This window comes from Petromyzon marinus, chromosome 59 (genome assembly GCF_048934315.1).
Source record: "Petromyzon marinus isolate PM22_M1 ecotype Great Lakes invasive population chromosome 59, UKy_Petmar_22M1.pri1.0, whole genome shotgun sequence".
NCBI classification, from domain to species: domain Eukaryota; kingdom Metazoa; phylum Chordata; class Hyperoartia; order Petromyzontiformes; family Petromyzontidae; genus Petromyzon; species Petromyzon marinus.
In genome coordinates, this window is record NC_133725.1 from 5,387,444 (window position 1) to 5,404,900 (window position 17,457).

General features: G+C 59.7%; 2 protein-coding genes across 7 annotated transcripts in view; both read left to right on the top strand.

Annotated features, from left to right (window-relative positions):
* LOC142905832 (uncharacterized) lies at positions 1 to 13,966 on the top strand. Of its 5 annotated transcripts, none has more exons than XM_076053045.1 (5): positions 1 to 1,688; positions 6,589 to 6,664; positions 12,237 to 12,661; positions 12,924 to 13,109; positions 13,861 to 13,966. In XM_076053045.1, the coding sequence occupies exons 1-4, from the start codon at positions 1,521 to 1,523 to the stop codon at positions 13,104 to 13,106; spliced, it is 852 nt and encodes a 283-aa protein (XP_075909160.1). In that variant the 5' UTR covers positions 1 to 1,520; the 3' UTR covers positions 13,107 to 13,109; positions 13,861 to 13,966. The 5 variants fall into 5 exon arrangements, with proteins under 5 accessions (XP_075909160.1, XP_075909163.1, XP_075909162.1 ...); XM_076053048.1 differs by having other exon boundaries at positions 3 to 1,688; positions 6,585 to 6,664; XM_076053047.1 differs by having other exon boundaries at positions 6 to 1,688; positions 6,582 to 6,664.
* LOC116955307 (uncharacterized) overlaps positions 13,951 to 17,457 on the top strand; it is a 21,888-nt gene continuing 18,381 nt past the window's right edge. For both annotated transcript variants that reach the window (XM_076053043.1, XM_076053044.1), the window contains exons 1-2: positions 13,951 to 14,140; positions 14,373 to 14,470. In XM_076053043.1, the coding sequence (XP_075909158.1) occupies positions 13,956 to 14,140; positions 14,373 to 14,470 (283 nt within the window). In that variant the 5' untranslated portion in view covers positions 13,951 to 13,955. The remainder of the gene's footprint in view (positions 14,141 to 14,372; positions 14,471 to 17,457) is intronic.

A 17,457-nucleotide genomic window follows, 5' to 3' on the forward strand; every position in this document is an offset into this window, starting at 1 on the left:
GTCGGGACCCGTGCCTTGGCTGGGTCGGGCCAGTTAGCCTCCCCTAGGGCACAGATAGCCGGAGGGCTGGGAGCTAGGTTACTGAGTGTGGGGAGCACGCTAGCCCGGAGGCTGTACCTCCCGAGTTAGAGGGCGTTTTGGGGAGTTCTGTAATTAGTTAACAATAAACCGTGTTGCCTCCCTGGGCATCCGATGTCACAAAACACTCCACCCACTCCACTCCCCTGTGAGTGGTGGGGCAGTTGTGGCGGTAAGTGGAGAGGTTTCCATGCTGGGCAGTGTGCTTATGACCGGCTCCGGTTTGGCAACGGAGGTCTCACTCCGAATCAGTCGAGCCGTATTGCCTTTTCGTCGGCTCCATAAGAACTCACTACACATTTAGCCGGCGGTGGCGATGGTAACTACGCACGCAAGGTGGCTGGGGCACAACACCGGAGGCAGCAGCGAGGGTTGATGGATCACCGGACGAACGTCGCGGAAATCCCTTCCACCCGTGGGTGGGCTCCGTTGAGGAGGAGCTGCGCCCTGGCTCTGCCAGGAGAGGGCGGCAGAGCAACAACTTGGACTCCGCCCGTTCCCTCTGCAGGGGATCGAGCGTTGCCCCCTCGCGCAAGCCGTGGGGGGTTTTCTCCGGGCGCGCCGGTTTCCTCCCACCTCGTGCATAAACCACTCCGAAATTATCTGAGCACGTGTTAATATATATAGAGGATCTCAGAGCTCGGTCATTAACGTTGCTCCAGAATGTTGGCGTGAAGCGTACCACGTAGCCTAACCCACCCCTACCCAAAAAACCGGAATATCTAACATTGCGATGGCTACGCAAACCCCACGTTTTGAGTTAACTTCAACTCACTCCAAAGACAAAGATCCCCCGTGTAACCTCCAACAGGCTGTCGGGGCAAGTGCTCTTAGCGAGCAACCGAAGGAGAGAGACCGGCATGGCGCACGAGGGGGGAGGGGGGCAACACTACACCAGGCGGTCTTCGTCTCCTCGTCCTCCTCTTCCTCCTCCTCTTCCTCCTCTTCCTCCTCCTCCTCCCCCTCCTCTCCTTCCCCTTCCTCCTCCTCCCCTAACTTATCATCCTCTTCTTCCCCTTCCTCCTCCTCCCTTTCCTTATCATCCTCCTCTTCCTCCTCCTCATCTTCCTCCTCCTTCTCTTCCTCCTCTTCCTCCTCCTTATCTTCCTCTTCTTCCCCTTTCGCCTCCTCCCCTTCCTTATCATCCTCCTCTTCCTCCTCCTCTTCCTCCTCCTTCTCTTCCTCCTACACACATTTAAGGCTGAGTCGATCTAGGGGAGACGCGAGACCGGCTGAAGTAATCGCCCAACGCGCCTTGCCCGCGAGCAAAAATCAAACGCCGGACTCGCTCCAGGTTCACCGCCCCAGCGCTGCTAACCGCTGCGCCACCGCTCTCCATTACGCAAACACCCGCTCCTCCTCCTCCATACCCCTCACCTCCTCCAAAACCCTCCTCGCTGTATGGGCCACTCCCCCCCCCCCACCTCCTTGTCTCCGCTGCGATGAGCGGAGCCGTCCCGTTAGTTCGGATCGCTTGCGGAGGCTGCAGCAGCAGCAGCAGCAGCGGTAGCACCGGCAGCAGCGAGACGCGTGTCCCGAGCGTGGGACTGCCTGCGCGTGTGCACGGTGAGGAGCCACGGCGAAGAGACACAGTGCTGCTGTCTGCCAGGGTGAGTGAGTGGGTGAGTGAGTGGGTGGGTGGGTGGGTGAGTGGGTGGGTGGGTGAGTGAGTGAGTGTGTGGGTGGGTGGATGAGTGAGTGGGTGGGTGAGTGGGTGAGTGAGTGGGTGAGTGGGTGGGTGAGTGAGTGAGTGGGTGAGTGGGTGGGTGGGTGGGTGAGTGAGTGAGTGGGTGAGTGAGTGAGTGGGTGGGTGAGTGAGTGATTGGGTGGGTGGGTGAGTGAGTGGGTGAGTGGGTGAGTATGTGGGTGGGTGAGCAAGTGGGTGAGCGAGCGTACGAACGTTGAAACTTCTTTAGCGCCGTACGTAGGCAACCGCGCGCTGATCGGAAGTGTACGGGGAGGGGTGGGGGTATCGAACTAAACACAAAAGCCGGTTCTAAACAAATGAGTTTTGTCAATCTAGACGACGATGATTTTAAAAGTGCGTAGCTTCCGGTGGCTTCCTAACATCGGATGGGGAAGAGCCTTCCAGACGGCCGCAGAAGCGGCGCTGACCACCGCTTGCGTTCGATGGTTCGTCAAAAGCCGCTGCGAGGATGAGCGGAGTGTCGCGTGGTTGATGGTTCGTAGCTCCTTGACGACATCAGCAGCGAGGTTGTTGCGGTCCATTTGGTGGGGCGAGCGCTTTGTGTGCAATGAGCGGGACCTGGCAACTGTAAACCAATGCAGGGTGGGTGGGTGAGTGGGTGGGTGGGTGAGTGGCTGAGTGGGTGGCTGGGTGGGTGAGTAGGTGGGTGGGTGAGTGAGTGGATGGGTGAGTGAGTGAGTGGGTGAGTGAGTGGGTGGGTGAGTGGGTGGGTGGGTGAGTGGGTGGGTGGGTGAGTGGGTGGGTGGTTAAGTGGCTGGGTGGGTGAGTAGGTGGGTGGGTGAGTGAGTGGATGGGTGAGTGAGTGAGTGGGTGGGTGAGTGAGTGAGTGGGTGAGTGGGTGGGTGGGTGGGTGAGTGGGTGGGTGGGTGGGTGAGTGAGTAAGTAAGTGGGTGGGTGGGTGAGTGGGTGGGTGGGTGGGTGAATGAATGAGTGAGTGAGTGGGTGGGTGAGTGAGTGGGTGAGTGGGTGGGTGGGTGAGTGAGTGCGTGAGTAAGTGGGTGGGTGGGTGGGTGAGTGAGTGAGTGGGTGGGTGGGTGAGTGAGTAAGTGCGTGGATGAGTGGGTGGGTGGGTGAGTGGGTGGGTGAGTGGGTGAATGGGTAGGTGGGTGGGTGGGTGAGTGAGTGAGTGAGTGGGTGGGTGGGTGAGTGGGTCGGTGGGTGAGTGGGTGAGTGAGTGAGTGAGTGCGTGAGTGGGTGGGTGGGTGAGTGGATGAGTGGGTGGGTGGGTGAGTGAGTGGGTGAGTGGGTGGGTGAGTGAGTGAGTGGGTGGGTGGGTGAGTGAGTGGGTGGGTGGGTGAGTGGGTGAGTGGGTGGGTGGGTGAGTGAATAAGTGGGTGGGTGGGTGAGAGGGTGGGTGGGTGGGTGAGTGAGTAAGTGGGTGGGTGAGTGGGTGGGTGGGTGGGTGAGTGAGTGAGTGAGTGGGTGGGTGGGTGGGTGAGTGAGTGGGTGGGTGAGTGGGTGGGTGGGTGAGTGGGTGAGTGGGTAGGTGGCTGGGTGGGTGAGTGAGTGAGTGGGTGGGTGGGTGAGTGAGTGAGTGGGTGGGTGGGTGGGTGAGTGAGTGAGTGGGTGGGTGAGTGGATGAGTAGGTGGGTGGGTGAGTGAGTGGGTGAGTGGGTGGGTGAGTGAGTGAGTGGGTGGATGGGTGGGTGGGTGGGTGAGTGAGTGAGTGAGTGGGTGGGTGAGTGGGTGGGTGGGTGGGTGAGTGAGTGAGTGGGTGGGTGAGTGGGTGGGTGGGTGAGTGGGTGAGTGGGTGGGTGGGTGAGTAAATAAGTGGGTGGGTGAGTGGGTGGGTGGGTGAGTGAGTGAGTGGGTGGGTGAGTGGGTGGGTAAGTGGGTGGGTGGGTGGGTGAGTGGGTGGGTGGGTGGGTGAGTGAGTGGGTGGGTGGGTGGGTGAGTGAGTGGGTGGGTGGGTGAGTGAGTAAGTAAGTGGGTGGGTGGGTGAGTGGGTGGGTGGGTGAATGAATGAGTGAGTGGGTGGGTGAGTGAGTGGGTGAGTGAGTGGGTGGGTCGGTGAGTGAGTGCGTGAGTAAGTGGGTGGGGTGAGTGAGTGGGTGGGTGGGTGAGTGAGTAAGTGCGTGGATGAGTGGGTGGGTGGGTGCGTGGGTGGGTGGGTGAGTGGGTGAATGGGTAGGTGGGTGGGTGGGTGAGTGGGTGGGTGGGTGGGTGAGTGAGTGGGTGAGTGGGGGGTGAGTGAGTGAGTGAGTGGGTGGGTGGGTGGGTGAGTGAGTGGGTGGGTGGGTGAGTGGGTGAGTGGGTGGGTGGGTGAGTGAATAAGTGGGTGGGTGGGTGAGTGGGTGAGTGAGTAAGTGGGTGGGTGAGTGAGTGGGTGGGTGAGTGAGTGGGTGGGTGGGTGGGTGAGTGAGTGGGTGGGTGAGTGAGTGAGTGGGTGGGTGGGTGAGTGGGTGGGTGGGTGAGTGAGTAAGTAAGTGGGTGGGTGGGTGAGTGGGTGGGTGGGTGGGTGAATGAATGAGTGAGTGGGTGGGTGAGTGAGTGGGTGAGTGAGTGGGTGGGTGGGTGAGTGAGTGCGTGAGTAAGTGGGTGGGTGGGTGAGTGAGTGAGTGGGTGGGTGAGTGAGTAAGTGCGTGGATGAGTGGGTGGGTGGGTGAGTGGGTGGGTGGGTGAGTGGGTGAATGGGTAGGTGGGTGGGGTGGGTGAGTGAGTGAGTGGGTGGGTGGGTGGGTGAGTGGGTGGGTGGGTGAGTGGGTGAGTGAGTGAGTGAGTGCGTGAGTGAGTGAGTGAGTGGGTGGGTGGGTGGGTGAGTGAGTGGGTGGGTGGGTGAGTGGGTGAGTGGGTGGGTGGGTGAGTGAATAAGTGGGTGGGTGGGTGAGTGGGTGGGTGGGTGGGTGAGTGAGTAAGTGGGTGGGTGAGTGAGTGGGTGGGTGGGTGACTGAGTGAGTGGGTGGGTGGGTGGGTGAGTGAGTGGGTGGGTGAGTGGGTGGGTGGATGAGTGGGTGAGTGGGTAGGTGGCTGGGTGGGTGAGTGAGTGAGTGGGTGGGTGAGTGAGTGAGTGGGTGGGTGGGTGAGTGAGTGGGTGGGTGGGTGAGTGGATGAGTGGGTGGGTGGGTGAGTGAGTGCGTGAGTGGGTGGGTGAGTGAGTGAGTGGGTGGATGGGTGGGTGGGTGAGTGAGTGAGTGGGTGGGTGAGTGGGTGGGTGGGTGGGTGAGTGAGTGGGTGGGTGAGTGAGTGGGTGGGTGGGTGAGTGGGTGAGTGGGTGGGTGGGTGAGTAAATAAGTGGGTGGGTGAGTGGGTGGGTGGGTGGGTGAGTGAGTGAGTGGGTGGGTGAGTGGGTGGGTAAGTGGGTGGGTGGGTGGGTGAGTGGGTGGGTGGGTGGGTGAGTGAGTGAGTGGGTGGGTGGGTGGGTGAGTGGATGAGTGGGTGGGTGGGTGAGTGAGTGGGTGAGTGGGTGGGTGAGTGAGTGGGTGAGTGGGTGGGTGGGTGAGTGAATAAGTGGGTGGGTGGGTGAGTGGGTGGGTGGGTGGGTGGGTGAGTGAGTAAGTGGGTGGGTGAGTGAGTGGGTGGGTGGGTGACTGAGTGAGTGGGTGGGTGGGTGGGTGAGTGAGTGGGTGGGTGAGTGGGTGGGTGGATGAGTGGGTGAGTGGGTAGGTGGCTGGGTGGGTGAGTGAGTGAGTGGGTGGGTGAGTGAGTGAGTGGGTGGGTGGGTGGGTGAGTGAGTGGGTGGGTGGATGAGTGGATGAGTGGGTGGGTGGGTGAGTGAGTGCGTGAGTGGGTGGGTGAGTGAGTGAGTGGGTGGATGGGTGGGTGGGTGGGTGAGTGAGTGAGTGGGTGGGTGAGTGGGTGGGTGGGTGGGTGAGTGAGTGAGTGGGTGGGTGAGTGAGTGGGTGGGTGGGTGAGTGGGTGAGTGGGTGGGTGGGTGAGTAAATAAGTGGGTGGGTGAGTGGGTGGGTGGGTGGGTGAGTGAGTGAGTGGGTGGGTGAGTGGGTGGGTAAGTGGGTGGGTGGGTGGGTGAGTGGGTGGGTGGGTGGGTGAGTGAGTGAGTGGGTGGGTGGGTGGGTGAGTGGATGAGTGGGTGGGTGGGTGAGTGAGTGGGTGAGTGGGTGGGTGAGTGAGTGAGTGGGTGGATGGGTGGGTGGGTGAGTGAGTGAGTGGGTGGGTGGGTGAGTGGGTGGGTGGGTGGGTGAGTGAGTGAGTGGGTGGGTGAGTGAGTGGGTGGGTGGGTGAGTGGGTGAGTGGGTGGGTAAATAAGTGGGTGGGTGAGTGGGTGGGTGGGTGGGTGGGTGGGTGAGTGAGTGAGTGAGTGGGTGGGTGAGTGGGTGGGTAAGTGGGTGGGTGGGTGAGTGGGTGGGTGGGTGGGTGAGTGAGTGGGTGGGTGGGTGAGTGAGTGGGTGGGTGGGTGAGTAAGTGGGTGGGTGAGTGGGTGGATGAGTGAGTAAGTGGGTGGGTGGGTGAGTGAGTGGGTGGGTGGGTGGGTGAGCGAGTGCACGAGGAGTGTTCATGTGATGTCTTTACAATGTTGCTGCTGCTCATGGTTGATGCTTGGTGATGTTGACAAATCCGTGTTTTTCTCTAACTGTGGCTTCCTCCTCCTTCTCTTCCTCCTCCTCCCCTTCCTCCTCCTCCTCCCCTTGCTCCTCTTCCTCCTCCTTCTCGTCCTCCTCTTCCTCCTCCTCGTCCTCCTCCTGGTCCTCGTCCTCCTCCTCGTCCTCCTCCTCCACTTCCTCCTCTTCCTCCTCCTCCACCTCCTCCTCCTCCTCCTCTTCCTCGTGTGTTCTCCTTTGTGACGAATGCCCCCCGGGCGACGGTGACGACGACGGCGGTGGCCGTGCCGCGACGGAAGAAGCCAGGAGCCGGCCGCGAGCGCGATGGGTGCCGTGCGGGCGATGGCCGCACTCTGGATTGTGGTCGGAGCGAGCGTCGGCGGTGAGAAGCCGTGTCCGTGTCACGACCCTCACGAGCAATGAGCCTTGAGACTCTACAACGCCTCGGTGCCCCCCCCCCCCCCTATGCCCTAGGACGAAGGTCTTTCTCGCGTGACAATGACATCGAGTCGCTTAGGGGCCGTCCATAAATGACGTCACGCACCTGGGGGGGGGTGGGGTCAGACATTTGTGACGATGTGTGACGAGGGTGGGGGGGGGGTTTAGAAATGTGACGTCAACGCAGCCTTGGCTGCCGGAGGTGCTCACTGATGTGACTGTGTCCAGATCTTGCAAGGATTTGTGAGCTCCTCGCACAATCCAGTCTGGTTAAGCCCAGGATGGATCATAGGCAGGTCAGATGTTCCTTCAAAGGGACCCACGTTTTGCAAGCGTAGAGAAGGGATGGCGTAAGTGTGGCTGAGATGACCCGGATATTAATTTTGAGCGAAATGCCAGGCAGCTTCCACAAAGCGTCGCGCAACCGATGAAGAGGCAATACCGCTCGACTGATTCGGAGTGAGACCTCTGTTGCCAAACCCGGAGCCGGTCATAAGCACACTGCCCAGCATGGAAACCTCTCCACTTATCGCCACAACTGCCCCACCACTCACGGGGAACGGAGTGGGGTGGAGTGTTTTGTGACATCGAATGCCTAGGGAGGTGCTTTGTTTTTGTGGGACTGATGCTGAGGCCCCATCTCTTAGCTACAAGCTCCAAGTTTTGCAGCAGAGCCTCCAACTCCTCCTCAGAGTGAGCAGCAATCACCAGGTTATCACTAGACGTAACATGGCTGACCAATAGTGAGCCATCCCTTGACCACACCTAGGCATCGATCAGCCTCCCATCGTATCTGCTGTACCAGATAGAAATTCGACCGGTGCAGCCATGGAAAGCGTCTGGAACTACGTGGTCAAAAATGATGTTAAATAATGTGGGAGCCAGAGGACATCCCTGTCGCACCCCAAGGTGTACAGGGAATGGCTCTGACTCCCGGCCACGTAGTTTTACCCGGGCCTGCCCACCATCACGAACGTCCTTAATGATTGTGAGCAGAGAGTCAGGGACTCCGAAAGCACGAAGAACAACTCAGAGCCCAGGCCTACTGATGGTATCATAGGCATTGACCAGGTCAATAAAGCAGAGATGTAGGTCTTGTTGGAATTCCCTACACCTCTGCTGTAGCAGACGGACGAAAAATATAGCATTTGTGCAGGACCGCCCTTTCCTGAAACCGCATTGGGGCTCTGCAAGCCTCTCCTCAGCATGCCTGGCAAGGCGATGTTGAATAATCCTTGCCAGGACCTTTCCCAGCACACTGAGGAGGGAGATGCCTGTGTAGTTGTTACAATCTGTGCGGTCCCCCTTCTTAAAGAATGGGACCTCCAGGGCATCCTTCCAGTCCTGCGGAACCCGTCCAGTGGTCCAGACTGTTGTTATGATGTCATATAGGGCAGTCTGCGCGCAAAGCCACCCTCCCTCAGCATTTCGCTTAGGAGATTATCTCTGCCCGGTGCTTTTCCTGGTCTCAGACTCTGGATGGCCTTCTTCACTTTCTCAACAGATGACACCTCAGCCAGCCCACTCACAGGTCAATAAAGCGGGGATGTTAGGTCCTGTTGAAAATTCCCTACACCTGTGCTGTAGCAGGCGGACAGAGAATATGGCGTCTGTGCAGGACTCCCCCAGTCTCTCCTCAGCGCGCTGCCTGGCAATAGCACGATGTTTAATAATAATCCTTGCCAGGCACCTTTCCCGGCCTCACACTGAGGAGGGAAATTCCCCACAGTCAAGGCCGTAGCCATGGAGTCAACATTGGGGGGGACCAAATCTTCCAGGGGGTCTGGGAGTCCCCCCCCCCCCCCCAGAAAAAAATCTGAATTTGAAAACGAATTTCCTGCCTAAGATCTTTAAAAAAATTCACTAACACATAGGAAGGACTTTTTCTTATTTTTTTTTACAACAATGTCTAATAGTGTTATTGTATTACATTGCTTTGTTTTCAATTATTTACGTTTTATTGTTCCATTGTATGTAATGGCAGAGATTAGGGATTTATAAAGAAACAAACCATAACCACAATCATAGAAACAGAAATCTATTTTATCGCCATATATAGGGGGGGGGGACATTTTGAGCATATTTGAATATTGGGGGGGATGTGTCCCCCCCTCAATTTATATTATAATTACGGCCTTGCACCACAGGTACACAAAGAAGCCCCCCCCCCGTATAGCCTTCACAGACTGTTGGGGCAAGTGCTGTTAGCGAGCGCCTATGAAGGCCGGCACGGCGCACGAGGGGGTGGGTGGCCAGCACCACGCCCGGCCGCCTTTGTCTCCCCAGTGGCGATTTTTACACATCGCACCAGGTACTCACTTGAGGCTGGGTCGACCTAGGGGAGGCCCAAGAACGGTTCAGATAATCGCCACTGGTGTTGGCCGTGAGCGGGAATCGAACTCGGGTCGCCGGGTTGACAGCGTAGCGCGCTAACCGCTACACCACCGCTCCTCAGATCGACTCGGCCTCAAACGCGCACACACACGCGCGCACACGTACACGCGCACGCGCGCACACACGAATGCACGCGCAGGCACGTGCGCATGCACGTTAGCATCCGTGGGTTCAGTGGTAGACATCGCATGGGGCCGGTTTCGATTCCCGGGCAACGCACACGCGTGCCCCGCGCGCGTGCACACACACACATGGCAGGTACACGCAGCGCGCGGGTGCACACACACACACGCGGCAGGTACACGCAGTGTGCACACACATACACGCAGCACGGCAGGTGATACACGCAGCTCGTGCACACACACACACGCGCGCAGCAGGTGGTACACACACACACGCAGCACACACACACGCAGCACACACACACGCAGCACACGCAGCAGGTGGTACACACACACACACACACGCGCGCAGCAGGTACACGTGCACACACACACGCAGCACACGCAGCAGGTGGTACACTCACACACACGCACACACACACGCAGCACACACACACGCAGCACACACACACGCAGCAAGTGGTACACACACACACGCAGCACACACACACACACCCAGAAGGTGGTACACACACACACACACGCAGCACACGCAGCAGGTGGTACACACACACAGCACACACACACACGCAGCAAGTGGTACACACACACGCAGCACACACACACGCAGCACACACACACACACACGCAGCACACACACACACGCAGCACACACACACACGCAGCAAGTGGTACACACACACGCAGCACACACACACGCAGCACACACACACGCAGCACACACACACACGCAGCACACACACACGCAGCACACACACACACACAGCACACACACACACGCAGCACACACACACGCAGCACACACACGCAGCACACACACACACGCAGCACACACACACACACGCAGCACACACACACACACGCACACACACGCAGCACACACACACACACGCAGCACACACACACGCAGCACACACACGCAGCACACACACACACGCAGCACACACACACACACGCAGCACACACACACACACGCACACACACGCAGCACACACACACGCAGCACACACACACACGCAGCACACACACACGCAGCACACACACACACGCAACACACACACGCAGCACACACACACACACGCAGCACACACGCACACACGGCACACACACACACGCAGCACACACACACACACAGCACACACACACACGCAGCACACACACCACACACACACACGCAGCACACACACACACACACGCACACACACACACACACGCACACACACACACGCAGCACACACACACACAGCACACACACACACAGCACACACACACACACACGCAGCACACACACAGCACACAGCACACACACACGCAGCACACACACACGCAGCACACACACACACAGCACACACACGCAGCACACACACACACGCAGCACACACACACACACGCAGCACACACACGCAGCACACACACACACGCAGCACACACACACACACGCAGCACACACACACACAGCACACACACAGCACACACACACACACGCAGCACACACACGCAGCACACACACACGCACACGCAGCACACACGCACACACAGCACACACACACACGCAGCACACACACACAGCACACACGCACACACAGCACACACACACACAGCACACACACACACAGCACACACACAGCACACACACACACAGCACACACACACAGCACACACACAGCACACACACACAGCACACGCCGCTATTCATAGCCGCGCTTTGTGTTGCCCGCGCGCGCCAGTGGAGTGGACGGCAGCTGAATGAGGCCGGGACCCCCCCCGCCGCCCGGGACCCCCCCCCGCCGCCCTCCTGCGCGTTCGTCCATTCAGCCGAGGGGAGCCTTTGTTGGGGTGGGCGGTGGGTGGGGTAAGGGGGGGGTGCGTGGGCGGTGGGGGGGGGGTAAGGGGGGGTGGGGTAAGGGGGGGGCGTGGGCGGTGGGTGGGGTAAGGGGGTGGGTGCGTGGGCGGTGGGGGGGGTAAGGGGGGGGTGCGTGGGCGGTGGGGGGGTGCGTGGGCGGTGGGGGGGGTGCGTGGGCGGTGGGGGGGGGGTGCGTGGGCGGTGGGGGGGGGGTGCGTGGGCGGTGGGGGGGGGTGCGTGGGCGGTGGGGTAAGGGTGGAGGTGGGTGGGAGCGGTGGTGCCACGGTTAGCGCGCCGCGCCACGAACCCGCCCGGTCGGGGAGTTCGAGGCCGGCACACGGCCAACGCCGGTGACGATTGTCTTGAACCAGTCACGGGCTTCCCCTAGGTCGACTCGGCCTCAAACGAGTAACCCTGCTTGCGGTGCGTGGTCAACATCGCCACACTCGGGGGAGAGTGGGCGTGAGTCTGCACGCGTGTGTGTGTCACGTGTGTGTGTCCCGTGTGTGTGTGTCACGTGTGTGTGTGTGTCACGTGTGTGTGTCCCGTGTGTGTGTGTCCCGTGTGTGTGTGTGTGTTCCGCGTGTGTGTGTGTCCCGTGTGTCCCGTGTGTGTGTGTGTCCCGTGTGTGTGTCCCGTGTGTGTGTTCCGTGTGTGTGTGTGCGCGCGCGTGCACAAGCGAATGTGGGTGAGTGTGCAAGCGTGAGTTCATGTATAGCCATGTGAATGGGAATGAGTGTGCGCGTGTGTGTGTGTATATATACACGCATGGGTCAGTCTGTGGACGCGTGTGTGGGGGGAGGGAGCGGTGGTGCAGCGGTTAGCGCGCCGCGAACCCCGGCGACCCGAGTTCGATTCCCGCTCACGGCCAAAACCGGTGACGATTATTTGAACCAGTCCTGGGCCTCCCCTAGGTCGACTCAGCCTCAAATTAGCAACCTGGTGCATTGTGCAAAACATCAGCACTGGGGCGAGACAAAGGCGGCCGGGCGTGGTACTGGCGGGAGTGTGTACCCCCTCGTGCGCCGTGCCGGCCTTCGTAGCCTGTTAAAGGCGAGATAGTGGGGGGGGGGGGGGGTGGGAGTGATATGTCGCTGCCGCTGCTGTTGCTGACGATGATAACGAGGATGATGATGTCCCCGTGTGTGCCTGTGCAGCGACTGTGCCCGGCCACGCTGAGGGCCCTGCCCTCGTGGGCCCCGGCCACGTTGAGGGCCCCACCCTCGTGGGCCCCGGCCACTCTGAGGGCCCCGCGCTCGTGGGCCCCGGCCACGCTGAGGGCCCCACCCTCGTGGGCCCCGGCCACTCTGAGGGCCCCGCGCTCGTGGGCCCCGGCCACGCTGAGGGCCCCACCCTCGTGGGCCCCGGCCACGCTGAGGGCCCCGCGCTCGTGGGCCCCGGCCACGCTGAGGTCCCCACCCTCGTGGGCCCCGGCCACGCTGAGGGCCCCGCGCTCGTGGGCCCCGGCCACGTGGACACGGTGCGGCTGCCCTGCCTCTCGGGACGCGTCCACCGCGGCCTCCGGGCCAACATCTCCTGGGAGCGCGACGGGGCCCTCGTGACGGGAGGGCAGCAGACCCAGGTAGGGGTGGGGGTGGGGTGGGGGGCCGCCTGTCGTGGGGGTTTTTGTTCATCTTGAACTTCTTTCGTACGGAGACAATCGCGCGCATCCATGTGAGCCCCCCTCTATCCCCCTCTTCCCTGTTACCCCTCCCCTTACCCCCCCCTTCTCCCCCTCTTCCCCTCACCACCCTCTTCCCCCCCACCCTCTCCCCCCCACCCTCTCCCCCCCCCTCTTCCCCCACCCCCTTCTCGCGCTCCCCACCCTCCCACCGGGCCACGAGTGGCAGGGTTCGTTTGGAGGCCGCGCGGCGCCGACGCAGCTGAGCGTCACCCTCGCGCTGGGGGCGCTGAGCGCAGCGCGCCACGCGGGGCGCTCCACCGCCTGTGTGGGGCGCCAGGAGGGGGGGGAGGAGGGGGGGAGGCGGCGGCGGTGGCGCGCAGCCAGGCGGCCACCCTCACCGTGACGGGTGACGTGACTCACCCCGCGACTCACCCCGCCACTCACCCCGCGACTCACCCCGCGACTCACCCCGTGACTCACACCGCCACTCACCCCGCCACTCACCCCGCGACTCACCCCGCGACTCACCCCACCACTCACCCCACCACTCACCCCACCACTCACCCCACCACTCACCCCACCACTCACCCCACCACTCACCCCGCGACTCACCCCGCGACTCACCCCGCGACTCACCCCGTGACTCACCCCGCGACAGTGGTGGTGCTGGTGGAGATGGTGGTGCTGGTGGAGATGGTGGTGGTGGTAGAGATGGTGGTGGTGGTGGTGATGGTGGTGGTGGAGATGGTGGTGGTGGAGATGGTGATGGAGATGGTGCTGGATGGAGATGGTGGTGGTGGAGGTGGTGGAGATGGTAGTGGAGATGGTGGTGGTGGAGATGGTGGTGATGGAGATGGTGGTGATGGAGATGGTAGTGGAGCTGGGGATGGTGGTGGTGGAGATGGTGGTGGTGGTGGAGATGGTGGTAGTGGTGGTGGTGGAGATGGTGGTGGTGGAGATGGTGGTGGTGGTGGTGGAGATGGTGGTGGTGGAGCTGGGGATGGTGGAGCTGGGGATGGTGGAGCTGGGGATGGTGGTGGTGGAGATGGTGGTGGAGATGGTGATGGTGCTGGTTAGAGATTGTGGTGGTGGTGGAGATGGTGGTGGTGCTGGTTAGAGATTGTGGTGGTGTTTTTTTTTTGTCTTTGGTGTTGGAGATGTCGATGGTGGTGCTGCCACCGTGTCCACCGCCGCCGCCCCCGCCGCCGTCTCCACCGCCACCGCCACCCCCGTCTCGACCGCCGGGCCGTCCATGGGCTGGCGCTTCGAGCGGCACCCGCAGGACGCGACGGTGCCGCTCGGCTCTCCGCTGGCGCTGCGGTGCCGCCCCCCCCAGAGCCGCCCCCCGGCGCTCGTCGACTGGTTCCGTGACGGCGCTCCCCTCGACACGGACGGGGGCGGCGGCGGCGGCGGCGGGGGGGAGCTCCTGATCCCCAGGTGAGGGGGGAGCAAGGTGGAATGAACGACCGTCGGCAGCTGCCGAAACCGCGCCGAACTACGGCGCCCGGCACGGCCACCGGCACGGAACCTTTGCAGTGGAAAAACAAAGTTGCGTGTGACTTCGTTTAAGACGCTGCGCCCCCCCCCCTCCTCCTCCGCCCCCCCCCCTCCTCCTCCGCCCCCCCCCACCTCGCCCTCCCCCTGCCGTCTGCCCCTTGCCCCCCCGCAGCGTCACCGAATCGGACGCGGGCGTCTACTTCTGCCGTGCGGTGAACGCGCTGGCGCAGCGCTCGGTGGCCTCGCGCCGCGCCCGCGTCCGCGTGCTCGGTGAGCGCCCGGCCACCGCTCGCCAATGCCAATCACGTTGAGCTCTCGCGGCATCGGCAGCCAATCACGTTGATCTGTCACGGCATCAGCAGCCAATCGCGTTGATCTGTCGCGGCATCAGCAGCCAATCACGTTGATCTGTCACGGCATCAGCAGCCAATCACGTTGATCTGTCACGGCATCAGCAGCCAATCACGTTGAGCTCTCGCGGCATCAGCAGCCAATCACGTTGATCTGTCACGGCATCAGCAGCCAATCGCGTTGATCTGTCGCGGCATCAGCAGCCAATCACGTTGATCTGTCACGGCATCAGCAGCCAATCACGTTGATCTGTCACGGCATCAGCAGCCAATCACGTTGAGCTCTCGCGGCATCAGCAGCCAATCACGTTGATCTCTCGCGGCATCAGCAGACAATCACGTTGATCTCTCGCGGCATCAGCAGCCAATCACGTTGATCTCTCGCGGCATCAGCAGCCAATCACGTTGATCTCTCGCGGCATCAGCAGCCAATCACGTTGATCTCTCGCGGCATCAGCAGCCAATCACGTTGAGCTCTCGCGCATCAGCAGCCAATCACGTTGATCTCTCGCGGCATCAGCAGCCAATCACTTTGATCTCTTGCGGCATCAGCAGCCAACCACATTGATCTCTCTATCTGCCTGTGGAGGCATCAGCAGCCAATCACATTGATCTCTCTATCTGCTGTGGAGGCATCAGCAGCCAATCACATTGATCTCTCACGGCATCAGCAGCCAATCACATTGATCTCTCACGGCATCAGCAGCCAATCACATTGATCTCTCTATCTGCCTGTGGAGGCATCAGCAGCCAATCACATTGATCTCTCTATCTGCTTGTGGAGGAATCAGCAGCCAATCACATTGATCTCTCACGGCATCAGCAGCCAATCACATTGATCTCTCTATCTGCCTGTGGAGGCATCAGCAGCCAATCACATTGATCTCTCACGGCACCAGCAGCCAATCACATTGATCTCTCTATCTGCCTGTGGAGGCACCAGCAGCCAATCACATTGATCTCTCTATCTGCCTGTGGAGGCATCAGCAGCCAATCACATTGATCTCTCCATCTGCCTGTGGAGGCATCAGCAGACAATCACATTGATCTCTCTATCTCCCTGTGGAGTCACCAGCAGCCAATCACATTGATCTCTCTATCTGCCTGTGGAGGCATCAGCAGCCAATCACATTGATCTCTCTATCTGCCTGTGGAGGCATCAGAAGCCAATCACATTGAACTCTCTATCTGCCTGTGGAGGCACCAGCAGCCAATCACATTGATCTCTCTATCTGCCTGTGGAGGCATCAGCAGCCAATCACATTGATCTCTCTATCTGCCTGTGGAGGCATCAGAAGCCAATCACATTGAACTCTCTATCTCCCTGTGGAGTCACCAGCAGCCAATCACATTGATCTCTCTATCTGCCTGTGGAGGCATCAGCAGCCAATCACATTGATCTCTCTATCTGCCTGCGGAGGCATCAGAAGCCAATCACATTGAACTCTCTATCTGCCTGTGGAGGCACCAGCAGCCAATCACATTGATCTCTCTATCTGCCTGTGGAGGCATCAGTAGCCAATCACATTGATCTCTCTATCTGCCTGTGGAGGCATCAGCAGCCAATCACATTGATCTCTCTATCTGCTTGTGGAGGAATCAGCAGCCAATCACATTGATCTCTCACGGCATCAGCAGCCAATCACATTGATCTCTCTATCTGCCTGTGGAGGCATCAGCAGCCAATCACATTGATCTCTCACGGCACCAGCAGCCAATCACATTGATCTCTCTATCTGCCTGTGGAGGCACCAGCAGCCAATCACATTGATCTCTCTATCTGCCTGTGGAGGCATCAGCAGCCAATCACATTGATCTCTCCATCTGCCTGTGGAGGCATCAGCAGACAATCACATTGATCTCTCTATCTCCCTGTGGAGTCACCAGCAGCCAATCACATTGATCTCTCTATCTGCCTGTGGAGGCATCAGCAGCCAATCACATTGATCTCTCTATCTGCCTGTGGAGGCATCAGAAGCCAATCACATTGAACTCTCTATCTGCCTGTGGAGGCACCAGCAGCCAATCACATTGATCTCTCTATCTGCCTGTGGAGGCATCAGCAGCCAATCACATTGATCTCTCTATCTGCCTGTGGAGGCATCAGAAGCCAATCACATTGAACTCTCTATCTCCCTGTGGAGTCACCAGCAGCCAATCACATTGATCTCTCTATCTGCCTGTGGAGGCATCAGCAGCCAATCACATTGATCTCTCTATCTGCCTGCGGAGGCATCAGAAGCCAATCACATTGAACTCTCTATCTGCCTGTGGAGGCACCAGCAGCCAATCACATTGATCTCTCTATCTGCCTGTGGAGGCATCAGTAGCCAATCACATTGATCTCTCTATCTGCCTGTGGAGGCATCAGCAGCCAATCACATTGATCTCTCACGGCACCAGCAGCCAATCACATTGATCTCTCACAGCATCAGCAGCCAATCACATTGATCTCCTCCCACTCTACCTGCGGAAGCATCAGCAACCAATCATATTGATCTCCCACTCTACCTGTGGAAGCATCAGCAGCCAATCACATTGATCTCTCTATCTGCCTGTGGAGGCATCAGCAGCCAATCACATTGATCTCTCTATCTGCCTGCGGAGGCATCAGAAGCCAATCACATTGAACTCTCTATCTGCCTGTGGAGGCACCAGCAGCCAATCACATTGATCTCTCTATCTGCCTGTGGAGGCATCAGTAGCCAATCACATTGATCTCTCTATCTGCCTGTGGAGGCATCAGCAGCCAATCACATTGATCTCTCACGGCACCAGCAGCCAATCACATTGATCTCTCACAGCATCAGCAGCCAATCACATTGATCTCCCACTCTACCTGCGGAAGCATCAGCAACCAATCATATTGATCTCCCACTCTACCTGTGGAAGCATCAGCAGCCAATC